This window comes from Lepus europaeus, chromosome 5, assembly GCF_033115175.1.
Source record: "Lepus europaeus isolate LE1 chromosome 5, mLepTim1.pri, whole genome shotgun sequence".
Taxonomy (NCBI): Eukaryota; Metazoa; Chordata; class Mammalia; order Lagomorpha; family Leporidae; genus Lepus; species Lepus europaeus.
The window spans coordinates 149,006,419-149,020,470 of NC_084831.1; the positions used below are offsets into that span (position 1 = coordinate 149,006,419).

At 53.1% G+C, this 14,052-nt stretch overlaps 1 protein-coding gene across 1 annotated transcript in view; it reads right to left on the reverse strand.

Moving 5' to 3' along the window:
* PTPRN2 (protein tyrosine phosphatase receptor type N2) overlaps positions 1 to 14,052 on the reverse strand; it is an 800,540-nt gene that overhangs the window by 113,618 nt on the left and 672,870 nt on the right. The window contains exon 15 of the mRNA XM_062190222.1: positions 1,115 to 1,309. Coding sequence (XP_062046206.1) covers positions 1,115 to 1,309 — 195 coding nt within the window. The remainder of the gene's footprint in view (positions 1 to 1,114; positions 1,310 to 14,052) is intronic.

The window sequence follows — 14,052 nt, forward strand, 5'->3', positions numbered from 1 at the left end:
CCCTGAGCTCCTGCCCCCGCACCTCCACAGAGACCAAGCCCGCCCCTCCTCCTCCGATCTTGCTTTCTGGCAAGAATGTGTGTGTGTGTATGTATAGGTGTGTGCATGTGTGTGTATGTACAGGTGTGTGTATACATGTGTGTGCAAGCATGTGCGTGTATGTATAGATGTGTGTGCATGTCTATGCATGAACAGGTGTGCGTATGTACAGGTGTATGTATGTACAGGTGTGTGTACATGTGTGTGCAAGCATGTATGTATATGCATGGATGTGTGTGCATGTCTATGTATGTACAGGTGTGTATATGTACAGGTGTGTGCATATGTGTGCATACAGGTATTACATGTGTGTATAGATGTGTGTATGTAAGGTGTGTATACACATGTGTACAGGCATGTGCTTATATGTCTATGTGTGTACATGTGTGTGTCCAGGTGTATGTATGTACATGTGTGTGTGCAGGCATGTGTATGTATGTATGTATAGATGTGTGTGTACAGGTGTGCGTGTCTACGTACAGGTGTGTGTATGTACATACTTTTGTACAGGTGTGCGTATATGTGTGTACAGGAATGTGCATGTATGTATAGATGTGTGTGTGTGCAGGTGTATGTACATACAGGTGTGTGTGTGTGCAGGCATGTGCGTGTATGCATAGATGTGTGTGTACAGGTGTGTGTGTATGTGTATGCGTACAGGTGTATGTGAGTGATGCTTTACCCAGACAGCAAGCAGCGGGCTGGGAAAGCAGGGTGAAGGGAGACTGCTGCCGGCTACTTAGAGGGCTGAAGAAAGCGTCACACGCGGTGCATTCCCATCCCTGCAAGCTCTCCCACCCCATGAGGTGCTGTGGGGGCTGCACACCCTAAGCAGAATGGGAAAGGCCGCCCCAAGACAGCACTCCTGCCTACTGACGTCCAGAGGCCTCTCTGCAGACAGAGCCCCGCCCGTCAGCTTCCACGAAGGTGAGGCTGGGCTGGCGATGGAAGACGGCGCTGGAGGAGGGCTGAGTGCTTGTGTGTGTGGGCGGGAGCACTGCCAGCCACGTCCCTCAGCCCCTGCTGGCAGGCCGTGAGGACAGCTCTCCCCCACCACAGCGGCCTAGGGCCTTACCAGGATCATGTGGCCGGTGGAGATGTCCATGTTCGACTGGACGGGCTCCTCGGACCAGGACGAGGTGCTGCTCCGGGCAGAGGGGCTGGGCATCGGCCCGTCACTGAACTGGGATGAGACGCTGTTGATGCGGGACGTGTGTTGGCCCTCAGGGCGGTCCGACGGCCGCACAGCCATGCGCTGGCGGCACAGCTCCTAGGAGAGATGGGGAGGAGAACACGTCAGGGGCATCAGGGGATCCCAGCAGGGTAGGGGGCCCCTCCACCTGCTTGTCCTAAGATCGAAGGTCCAGACAGCCGAGGATTCACCTCTGGGCTGTCCAGCGGGCCATCAGGTGGCCCCGGGACATCCTGATTCCCAGAGGCACCACACTTCATAGGTGCTTCCTTCCTCGCGTGGGAGAGGAAACTGGCACCGCTCTCTGGCAGCCTTTCAGGTTACACGGAGCTGGGCTGTTTCTGAGAATAAATGAACACACACACACTCACATGCATGCACACACCTCTACACATACATGCACACACACCTATATATACACACAGAGAGACACACCTGTGTACACATGTGCACACACACGCACACACCTATACATACACATGCCCTTAAAAACATACACATGCACACACACACACGTATACACACACCTATAAACACACACTCACATGCACACACACCTGAACACACACCTGTACATACATAGACCTGTACATACACACACGCACACACCTATACATACACACCTGCGTGTACACACATCTGTACGCACACACATCTGTACATACACACACCCCTGTACACATACCCGTATACACATTCACACCTGTATACACATACACATTTATACACACACTTATACACAAACACACCTGTACATACACCCATGCACACACCTGTACATACATATACACATCTATACATACACACGTGCACACACACCTATACACACATGCCTGTACATACACACACACACACCTGTACATACACCCCCACATACACTGTACACACACCCATGCACACACCTGTACATACACACACACACATCATAGATTCAAGAAAGGGGCCACAGCATCTTCCTCTGTGGTCAACACGGAATATCCTGGAATAACGCGACAGGAAGACCGAGTTCGGCATCTTTCCTTTGTCTTTGGAAAATAAGCCATCTGGGAGATAAGGGTGATTTTGGGATGAAATACAGGCATTAGTATCGTAATCAGATTGGTTAGAGGAGGAAAAAAAACCCTCATGTTGGTGTTTCTCTTCCCAAAATAACTTCCAAATTGACAAAAGCCCATTCAAGAGAATACCGGAAGTGCACACCAAAAAGAAAGTATAGGGTCCTGGACGAAGTTTACTCTTTCTGACATGAGCTGCTGGGTTTCAATGAAAATCTCCATATTACAGCGCAAAGCTTTAGCCGGATCGTGGCAGGGTATGAACTCCATTACACAAGGGGGACCTGGGCCTGCCCAGCACCTGCCACGCATACACAGCGGGGGCCTGCCTGCAGCCCAGTGCCACCACGTCACTCGGGCCGCGGGTTCTCCGGGCACGTGCTGGCAGGGCTGCGCCTCGGCGGCCGACGGTCGCTTCCAGATTCAGCCTGCACGCTCCCTGCCACTTCTGCACCACGTGGGCAGCGTTCCCACAGTTCCCACAGCACAAGTTCCATCGTCTGCCCGGTGCAAACAGATCTCAGCAAAATGAAACGGGCATCCAGACGTCTCTAAGAGAATTCGGGCTCCACAGAGGAGAAGCTGAAATGTATTCCTGGAAAAAGAAAGTGTTCCTTTACCTTCTCACTTTGGTGGCGTCCAGGGGAGGCCACACCTGCCACATGCCCCTGACCAGCTGCCAATGCCTGCAACAGCCAGGGCTAGGCCAGGCCAGAGCCAGGAGCCATCCAAAGCCATCCACTCCATCCAGGTCTCCCACATAGAGTACTTGAGCCAATATCTGTTGCCATCTCAGGCACATTAGCAGGAGGCTGGACTGAAAGTTGAGGTGGGGAGGCCGGAGTTGTGGCAGAGTGGATAAAGCTGTTACCGGTGACGCTGGCATCTCACATGGGTGCCATGTTCAAGTCCCGGCTGTTCTACTTCCAATCCAGCTCCCTGCTGGTGGCCTGGGAAAAGCAGTGGGAGATGGCCCAAGTGTTTGGGTCTCTGCCACCTGTGTCAGAGACCGAGATAAAGCTTTTGGCTCCTGGTTTCAGCCTGGCCCAGGCTGGCCGCCATGGCGATCTGAGGAGTGAATGAGTGGACAGTAGACCTCTGTCTCTCTCTCTCCACCTCTCAGCACAGAAAGAGCTATGCAGAGCTGAGAGAATTCAGAGCGCATCCTCCAAGAAGGAGAACCTCTGGGGAAGATGGATTGAAACAGCAATCAAAGTGGCCATGGCGTGAGGCTGTCCCCGATGGAAGGAGTGCAGCAGAGCCTGGGTTTCTGTCTTTCCCTCAACATCCAGAGAACAAGGTGCACCAACTGAGCTTCAGAGTCCTGCGCTGGGGTCCTTGCTCACCACCTGGGTGAATGTGCACTAATCGCTGAAGGTCTCTAAGCCTACGGTTCTTTGTTTTTCTCACTTTAAAAGCTGAAGCATAGGGGCTGGCACTGTAGCGTGGCAGGTAAAGCCTCTGTCTGAAGCGCTGGCGTCCCACATGGGCGCCGGTTCAAGTCCTGGCTGCTCCACTTCCTATTCAGCTCTCTGCTAATGCACCTGGGAAAGCAGCGGAAGATGGTCCAAGTCCTTGGGTCCCTGCACCCACGTGGGAGACCTGGAAGAAGCTCCTGGCTCTTGGCTCCGGATCAGCCCAGGTCCAGCCGTTGTGGCCATTTGGGGAGTGAACCAGTGGATGGAAGACCTTTTTCTCTGTCTCTTTCTCTCTCTATAACTCTGCCTCTCAAATAAAAATAAATCTTTTTTTTTAAAAAGTTGAAGTATATAAAATGTTTGGCATGGGGTCTGCTACAAGAAAACCTTCAAACATTAGTCAGCAAAATAGTATAAATATTAGTGCAATAAAAATTAAAACAATCCTCTAAACCAGAACAAAACCATGAAGACTTGGCAAATTCAAAGACATTTCCAAAGAGATCGCAGAATTTTAGAGCTGCATTAGCCAACAGATCATCGACCCAGAACTCCCATCTGGTGGATGACGCACAGTTGATTTATTTTTATTTTATTTTTTTTTGACAGGCAGGGTGGACAGTGAGAGAGAGAGAGACAGAGAGAAAGGTCTTCCTTTACCATTGGTTCGCCCTCCAATGGCCGCCGCACCTCGTTGATCCGAAGCCAGGAGCCAGGTGCTTCTCCTGGTCTCCCATGGGGTGCAGGGCCCAAGGACCTGGGCCATCCTCCACTGCCTTCCCAGGCCACAGCAGAGAGCTGTACTGGAAGAGGAGCAACCTGGACAGAATCCGGCGCCCTGACTGGGACTAGAACCCGGAGTGCCAGTGCCGCAGGCGGAGAATTAGCCAAGTGAGCCGTGGCGCCGGCCTGACGCACAGTTGATTTGGAAATGCAGGGAAGAGGCACAGGTGCTTGGGTCACTTCTGGGATGGCACCTGCTGGCGCAGGCCCAGTGTTCTCTGGGCTGAGCCTCCTCATAGGCTGGTTTTCATTTTTTTTTTCCCAAGGGACGAAGCTGAGCTAAAGATCCAAGAAAAATCTACTCCCACTCTCTCCCCAACAGCAGGTATTCAACGCTGGGCGCCTTGATTGGAGAGCAGACACCTGGAAGCTTGGCCCAGAGGGCTCGGGACCATTCGGGGGTCGCTCGTCACCTGCTCAGAGGTGCGCGCGCTGTGGGAGGGGCAGTGTGTCCCCACAGCAAGAAGACCCCTTGCCAGGGAGAGATCTGACTTCGTGAATTCAAGATGCACTCACTGCGTACTGTTCTCTAAAGATAAAAGCAGGTGCATCTGGCTACGGTGGGCGTGCTTTTGTGAGCTGACTGCTCGCGGCTTCCTAGACAACAGACGACTCAGACAGCTACTGTCCGAGAGGTGACGAGCCAGGTCTTCTCCCCAGGAGGGGTGAGGTCGGTAGAGGAGGCTGGGGCCCGTGGTGATGGGGTTGTGGGGCTGGCCTCCCCCTGCTGCCGCAAACCTAGCAGATGCGTTGGGCCCTACGTCCTGGGGCTCTGCCGTGCTCATCTGCCTTCAGCTAAGGGACAACCGGCAGCACCCTGCTGTGCTTCCGCAGGGTCTTTCACAAACCAGAAATATGGGAGGGTCTCCACACCTCCACAAAGCTGCCCTGGAGACATGGACATGGAGACATGGACAGCCAGATGGCCCGTGATGTCCCAGGAAGCAGACCTCCCGGAAGCTGGCACTCAGACACAGTGACTTCTTCGAAGGAACTGGCAGGAGAGATTCCTTTCTTTGACTTCCAGGATGCTCATTCATTCAGAGCCTGGACTCAGGATGCCTGGTTTTTTTTTTTTTTTTTTTTTTTTTTAAGATTTATTTATTTACTTGAAAGTCAGAGTTATACAGAGAGAAGGAGAGGCAGAGAGAGAGAGAGAGGTCTTCCATCCGCTAGTTCACTCCCCAGATGGCCACACGGCCAGAGCTGTGCCGATCCGAAGCCAGGAGCCAGGAACTTCCTCCTGGTCTCCCATGTGGGTGCAGGGCCCAAGCACTTGGGCCATCCTCCACTGCCTTCCTGGGCCACAGCAGAGAGCTGTATCGGAAGTGGAGCAGCCAAGTTTTGAACGGTGCCCATATGGGATGCTAGCACTGCAGGTGGCAGCTTTACCCGCTACGCCACAGTGCCGGCCCCAGGACACCTGATCTTGAGTCCTGGCTGTGTGACACTGGGCAAACTGCCTAACCTCTCTGTGCCCGAGTTCCCCCATCTCTGGCATGGTGATAACAGGACCAAGTTCACAGCTGCTGTGAGGATTACATAAGACCAATAAGCTTAGACAGTGCCTAGCACATGCCGGCTCCTTATTAATTATTAGGATTAATTATTCCTCCAGCACATACACGTGTCAAACACGGCTAGATGCCAGCAATGCCAGGTCAAACAAGACTCTCCGGGGCCCTGGCCACCCAGTGCCCACATCCCCCAGAGCTGGGCATGGACAACCACAAGAAGTACTGCGGACCTGCGTTGGGTTTTCACGGGAAGGCTGTCTCGGGGCCAGCTGCAGGGGTGCCTCGTGCTACTGGGGCTCGGATGCAAAGCTGGGCAGCCACGGAAGGCATGGCACCTGCTAGGAGGTGCTGGGCAGCCACGGAAGGCATGGCACCTGCTAGGAGGTGCAGAGCGGTGCCTCCTTACCTCACCGCCGCCAGCAAGCTCACTCCACTCCCCCTGTCCTGCTTGCTGTTCTTGTTTTATGGTTAAGCTCCCTTTTGCAAATAAGATGTACAGGCCGGCGCCGTGGCTCAACAGGCTAATCTTCCGCCTTGCGGCACCGGCACACCGGGTTCTAGTCCTGGTCGGGGCACCGGATTCTATCCCGGTTGCCCCTCTTCCAGGCCAGCTCTCTGCTATGGCCCGGGAGTGCAGTGGAGGATGGTCCAAGTCCTTGGGCCCTGCACCCGCATGGGAGACCAGGAGAAGCACCTGGCTCCTGGCTTTGGATCAGCATGATACACTGTCCGCAGCGGCCATTGGAGGGTGAACCAACGGCAAAAAGGAAGACCTTTCTCTCTGTCTCTCTCTCTCTCACTATCCACTCTGTCTGTCAAAAAGAAAAAAAAAAAAGAAAAGATGTACATCTGCTCAGCTGGAAGTCACGCAGGCTATCAGCGAGGTGGCTTCCTGAGCCCAGGAGGGTCTGAAGGGAAAATGCTGCCCTCCTCAGGCCCCATCCCTCCTGCTGGCCTTCGACCACACCCGCGTCTGAAGAGTTCTTGTTCAGTTGCAAGCTCAGGTCTCACGGCAGCCCAGCTGTGGCTACGTCAGCGTGGCTCTCCTGGGACCAACTCAGGACTCGGCTGCTTCGAACTTCAGCTCAGGAGCTCTGCAAGGCATTTGCTCTGCCGCCTTCTGGAAGCCCAGGTTCCACTGCACCCTGGAGCCGGGAGGCAGAAAAGGCAGCCCCGCGCTCTCTCTTCTAGATGCTGTTGCCTGAGCCCCGGGGGCAAGCAATCCCCAGCCCCATGGGAACCGTGATGATGACAAAGTCAGGGGCTGATCGGAGTCATGGCAGACAAGCATCTGCCACGTGCGCCTTGGGATATCAGGTAGCAAGTCCCGACTTCCGATGCTCCCCTTGGTGACAACAACGGAGATGACCTCAGGGTTCAGTTGGCACTGTCCCAGAGTGCTGTGCGCGTGGGGAATGGACCCATGCCAGCTCACTCCCTACAAAAGGGGTCTGGGAGCACAGCCCTTCCTGTGCCATCCACCATAGACATGCCATCTTCTACCCACTGCTGTGCAATACACTTGAAAATTTTTCTAAGGAGGGGCCGGCGCTGGGGCGCAGTGGGTTAACACCCTAGCCTGAAGCGCCGCCATCCCATATGGGCGCTGGTTCAAGATCCGGCTGCTTCACTTCCTGTCCAGCTCTCTGCTATGGCCTAGGAAAGCAGTAGAAGATGGCCCAAGTCCTTGGGCTCCTGCACCCACATGGGATACCTGGAAGAAGCTCCTGGCTCCTGGCTTTGGATCAGCGCAGCTCCGGCTGTTGCAGCCATTTGGGGAGTGAACCAGTGGATGGAAGACCTCTCTCTGTCTGTCTCTACCTCTCTCTGTAACTCTGTCTTTCAAATAAATAAAATAAATCTTTAAAAAAATTTTCTAAGGAATAGGGACTGCTTTTTCCCAGAATAGACTATACATTAAAAAAAAAAAAAAAAGTTGAACGCTTCTTGACATTAGGACCCAGCGGGGGTCGAGGAGGCTAATTCTGGGGGCTCGGTGCTGTGGGAATGTTTCTAGCTGCTTCCAACAGATCCAAGCTCCAAACGATGCCTCCAGCGTCGGGCTCAGTAAAGACGCCACTGCTTACGTTTTCCCCCTCCCTAGACCAGAAGGCGGATGTTTGCAGCCTCGCGGGGCTGCTCCATTCTTTATTTTAAACGCATCAGCTATGCCCGAGAGGGCAAATGTACAAGCACAAGCCTCCCAGCCCTTGGGGGAGGACCGAACGGCTGGGGTGCACACAGACACTCACAACACGAGAGCTGCCGAGGTACCAGAACTGTGGTCACACCGACGCCCTCCCCCGCTCCTGCCGCCCCACCCACATGGTCCAACTCTCACGGAGGCCCACGTAGCACCACACAGGAAACCCACATCAGCGAGCGGCAGAAACAGTCGCCCCCCAACATTGGTATTCTGTAAGTCAAGTCTGTGAAGCGAGTTTGGAATACAGAGCTATGACCCAGAGAGCGCTTTATTCGAGCAAAAGATAATTGATAATGCTAACTAAACTACATAAGCATACTCGGAAAGAAACCTGGAGACCAACCCGATTACGTTCTGAAATTTCCCTCATTTGTAATCCTGGCAGCCAGCAAAAAAGGGACATAATCAATGCCCGGAGCAAAAAAGTTCCCTGGTTAACATCATTAACACCCTCAAATGAAAATTATAGGATACGCTGGCCTATCGAAAGTATTAACTAATAAGGGAGCAAACACATGCAATCCCAATAACCGCCAATTTCCAAATGCTGCAGCGCCCCTCGGGGCTCCCAGGGCATCCTCAGCACAGCCTTGCTTGTGTGCACGGAAGGATTTTTGGCAAATAGGTCTGCACGTGGCTGGACAAAAGGTCCAGACCTTCCCAGCCTCTGCAAAACCAATTTTTGTAGGGGCTGGCGTGGTGGCGCAGTGAGTTAAGGCACCGCCTGCGAGGCCGGCATCCCATATCGCAGCACGCGTTCCAGTCCTGTCTGCTCTGTTTCCAATCCAGCTCCCTGCTAGTGCACCCGGGAAGGCAGCGGAAGATGGCGCCAGTGCTTGGGCCCCTGCCACACACGGGGGAGACCCAGATGGAGTTCCAGGCTCCTGGCTTCAGCCTTGTCCAGCCCTTGGCCGATGAGGTCATTACAGAGTGAAACAGCGGATAGATAGATCTCTCTCTCTCTCTCTGTCTTTGTCTCTCTGCCTCTCAAATAAATATCTTAAAGCCAATCATACAAGATATTTAAGATCTAAGCTAAGTCTAATAAAAAAGATATGATTTACGATCATTAGTAAGAATTACCCAGGGCATGTAGTCCGATAACCTTGAGTGTATAGAGACAATTGTCATCTTTACAGTAGCTCACACACTCAGCAACCTACAGGTAATTAATTATAAAAGAAGAGAGGCTGCTTTAGCCAAGTGGATCTTTTGATCACAGATGCAAATATGGGGTCAACCAGCAACCCGCAGAGCTCCCTTCAAATGGCTCCTTGTGCACAGTGCAGAGCCAGAGCCACGGCTCACCTGCACTGCACACCTGGAAGGCTGGCGATCGCCAGGCTCACTCCCACCAGGGGTTGACCCAATCTCTTCTCTTTTCTCATCCCACATTCTACTCTTTAGCTGCAAAGAAAAGGCCAATGCATATGTGGACGCAGAAGAAAAAATTCCAAACAGCAAAGGGGGCAATCGCTGTGGCTGCGCATTTACAGGACGTGCAGCCCTGGAGATGGGCTTCATTCTCTGCTCCTGGGGGGTTCTACCCCTCTCAGCACCCCTGCTCGGGAGCCTCCTGGCTGTCTGCCCCCCCCCCCCCCCCGGAAATTATCGAGGAGAGCAGATGCAAATTGTTTCAAGTGCCTGATGGGAAGGATGCATGTGCTCATCTAATGACAGAAGGACAGGAGCTTACAGGTGGTCTCCACAGTGAGAGCCAACAATGACGATACTGTGCCTATATTTTGGGGCGGTGAATATGTCTTTGAAAAAAATATCACGGCCGGTGCCGCGGCTCACTAGGCTAATCCTCCGCCTGCGGTGCCAGTACCCCGCATTCTAGTCCCGGTTGGGGCGCTGGATTCTGTCCCGGTTGCTTCTCTTCCTGTCCAGCTCTCTGCTATGGCCCAGGAAGGCAGTGGAGGATGGCCCAAGTGCTTGGGTCCTGCACCCGCATGGGAGACCAGGAGGAAGCACCTGGCTCCTGGCTTTGGATCGGCACGGTGCGCCAGCCGTAGTGGCCATTGGGGGGGGGGGGTGAACCAGTGGAAGGAAGACCTTGCTCTCTGTCTCTCTCTCTCACTGTCTAACTCTGCCTGTCAAAAAAAAAAAAATCCCATAGCAGAAAATGAAACTCATCACTGGCAGAGAAAGCAAACAGGCCCAAGAGGAACCCAAGGTTTGCATGGTGTAGGTTGAGGGCCAAGACTCTATGGGTACACTACTTGGGTCTGAATCCTGGGTGACGCTGGACAAGTTGCCCGAATCTGCGTCTCAGTTTTGTCATCTGTATAATGGGTGTGATAACAGACCGCTGCCGTTATGCTGTTGGGAGTATTCCAAGAGTCAATGCATGTAAACAGATGTTACTTCCCTCATCGAGGCTACTGTTGGCCTCCGATTAGACTGTCTAGACTCCTGTGGTGACATCCCCATTTACACATAGGCAATGAGAAGGTGACACAGCCAGGGGGAGGAAGCGGGGACATGTGACAGGCTCTGGTCCTCACGGGACCGAAGAGATGCTCCCTCATCCTCCCCAGGTGAAAACAGACAGACCGAGGTTTTCAAAGGGAAAGAACAGCACCTCCCATCATGTCCCTAAATTTAAGTGCTCTGTCGCAAAACAAACACGGGAGACCTGTGCCGCGCTACTTAACAGCATTTACGTGGCCGGTGTTTGTCAAGAAAGGTCCGGTGCAAGGGGTCTATGCCCAGGTGCAGGCTGTCCCCAACAAGAAAATGAGTAGGGCTGACACTGTGCAGTGCGCAGAGCCTAGAGGAAGGGGAGTGTGGGCGCCTGGCACTGCCCAAGGCCCCCAGGCACCAATACCAGGACCCCAAGGCCACCAGAGAGCACCCCCAGGACCCCCAACAAGTCACGTCAGCAGAGGATTTGGCTGAACGTGGGAGGCTTCACCCTCGCTGAGTCGATCGCTTGGGTGTACGGGCGCATACGAAGGAAACAGAGACCACACTCCACGTTGTGACACCGCAAGGCTCCCCTTCCGTCAAACCACGTGCTGCTCTGTTACACCCCGAGCTGGGGCCCTGGGAGCTTTGTGCAGAGCCCTGGCAGGTCTAAGACACTTCTCCACAACACACCGCGCAGAGCAGGTTGAATGGGGTTCTGGGAGCAGAAAATCACCCTTACGCGTAATAATGCAAATGTCTCATTTCTCAACACTGCATCTGATGGGGGCAAATTACGGAGAGTGGGAATCCCTGGGAAGAGAAAAAGACCCATCGTTCTCCAATTCTGCCGAGAGAAAGCCCAAGACTACAAAGGCTTCAGCACAACCTCTTTGCACCTCCTGAGGAACAATTGGAGCAAAGCGGCACACTGCCTGAGTGTGTACACAAAGGATGGCCTGGAATTTTCAGGGTTCTTTGGAGAGTGTAATTGGTGGTAACAGGACAAAACTAAGGAATAAATGCACAAAGCCACAGAAGGAAAAAAAAAATTGGGTTCATTAGGATATGCTGGGAGCGATAAACACCAATTACTTTGCAGGCTGGAGAGAACACAGTGAAAAGGCACCCACCCTCTGGGGAAGAGACCTGGTCTAGCTCACGGGGCCAGGCGGAATCTGACACACAGGGAGGAAACAGTTGGGGCAAGTGCACCTGCAGGCTTCTTGGATGTGAGAGCAAAGGTCTACGTTCCGACAGAACGCCGAGAGCCTGTGGTGCAGGAAGCTGTTTACCAGAGAATCCCACATTTCACAAGCAAAAGACACACCTGGAATACGCAGTTGATTCTCACACCTTAGGATGGAATTAGAGGTCGCTTTGTATTTTTTTTTTTAATTTGGTTTATTTGCACTTTCTAAATGAGGCATGCATTACCGTTGGAATAAGAAAAGCCAAAGCAAGTTATGTTTACGATACACAGACTTCTCCATGAAGCATCACCAAAATTAAGTGGAATGTTTGTGAAAAGCCAGGGGAGGATGCATTCCAGATTGTTAAAAGTGTGCACATTTCATAACGAGAAAATAAAGCACGTAAAGAAAAGAAGATTTGTATAATCACCTGTCTTCGTTCGTAACACAGTTTTATTCAAGCAGGCTTTTGTATCATCATAACACTACAAATGACCAAGAAGGAATCACCTCCCATTCCAGGCCAGCGAGGCTGGCTGTGAGCACACAGTGGCCAGCACTTTAGCTCTTGAGAGCTATTTTACATCAATATTCCCTCCATTAATAGCGGGCCTGATTTCTATTGCTATGGAAAAGAAAAATGACAGCTGTGATCCAGCGCATGCCGAGGGGGCCCTGTTCCAATGTCTAGGGGCGCAGGGGGCCTCCTCTTGAGACATCAGGGGAACATGGGGCCACAGTCACCTCTGAGCAGGCCATGGTCGCATCTGAGCGACAGGGAGGTCAAAGCCCTGGCAGATCTGCTGGCGACCCCATGCCTAAGCTGCAGAAGCACTTGTTCCCCATGATGGAGTCCTGGGTTCACAACCCCAAATCTCTTGAAAAGGCGTGAGCCACCACGAGCTCCCCAGTTCCCGGGGACACAGCTTGGGTGTCTCCAATGGCCTTACCTGTGACACCTGGGGGACTTTTACACTTAGGCTAGTGTACACCCCCCTCCAACACACTTGCGTCTGTGCAGGGATGAACAGCTTAGGGAGCTCCTGCAGGGCGGGGTCTCAGAAGGACCTCTCAGCTGGAGCACTGGTCCCCCCTCTCCCTCCCAGCCCACCACGCTGAGACGCTAAGAACGACTCAGTGGCTGCAAGCCTGGGCTGCTCCGTGAGCGGGCGCAGCTGCATTATTTTAAGCACTGGGACCCACGACATTAGCAAAGTCACCAAAACAGCTCCGTGATCAGCAGTGTTTACCCAGCAATACTAATTTTTTCCCTATTCTGCAAGATGTTTTCTCAAAATGAGACTTAAAGCTATAGACACACTTTAACAAATAGAAGTGAAAAAAATGGTTTGTAGCAGCCTTATGATTCCCTATGATATCCCTAGGCCGCCTGTCCCTCTCTCTGCCACACACACCTCCCAGCTGGGCGCTATATAACACCCAGTCTTGTACCGCCTTCTAATTCTCATGTTCGACACATTCTGCCTCCCAGACTCGAGAACAGGAGTCCCTATTGCTTGTTCGCCTATTCCTCACCCGGAGCCACAGCACAGCAGGGATGTTCGATGGGATGCCTGCTGATCGATGAGTAGCACCAGCATCCAGGCGGCGTGCCAGCCCACCGCAGGGGCCCTCGGAGCCCACACCCTGCGGCAGTGGCCTGTGACCGTGGACGAGGCATTGCCAGAGGAGCTGGAATTGAATCCCGCTGCCAGGCGCTTCGGCTTCCTCGTCTGATGAAGAGAGTTCAGTTCTGTCCAAGCCCCTCAGACAGCTGGACAACGCTATCGTTCTGCACAGTTTCAAAGCACCGAAGACGCACAGGGTCATAAAATTTGCAGTGGGCATGCTGGCTGAAGGTGAGGACTTGAAGGCGAGGGATGTAGCGTGCTCCGCTGTTTCCAGAAGTTACCGACGTGCCCAACAGCGCACTCACCACCTCCCTTTAAAAGACCTCTCTCCTTTAAGACCGAAGACACTCACCTCCCTCGATTGTCTGCTGCAGGTGAATATCAGATGGAGCTCGGTGAGGATGAAAACCAAGGAGGGAGGGCCATGATTCTGGGGTTTCCCCTCGTGCATAACCCAGGCCTCATCTCATCACTTCTGTAGCTCTCAGTCCCCGGTGCAAACACGCTCCTGTGCAGCACAGAGCGCCTCTGATCTCTGACACCCAAAACACTGCCAGTTTTCAAAGGGCTCAGCCACTGCTGCAAACCCTCCTCCAGCCAGGCCGC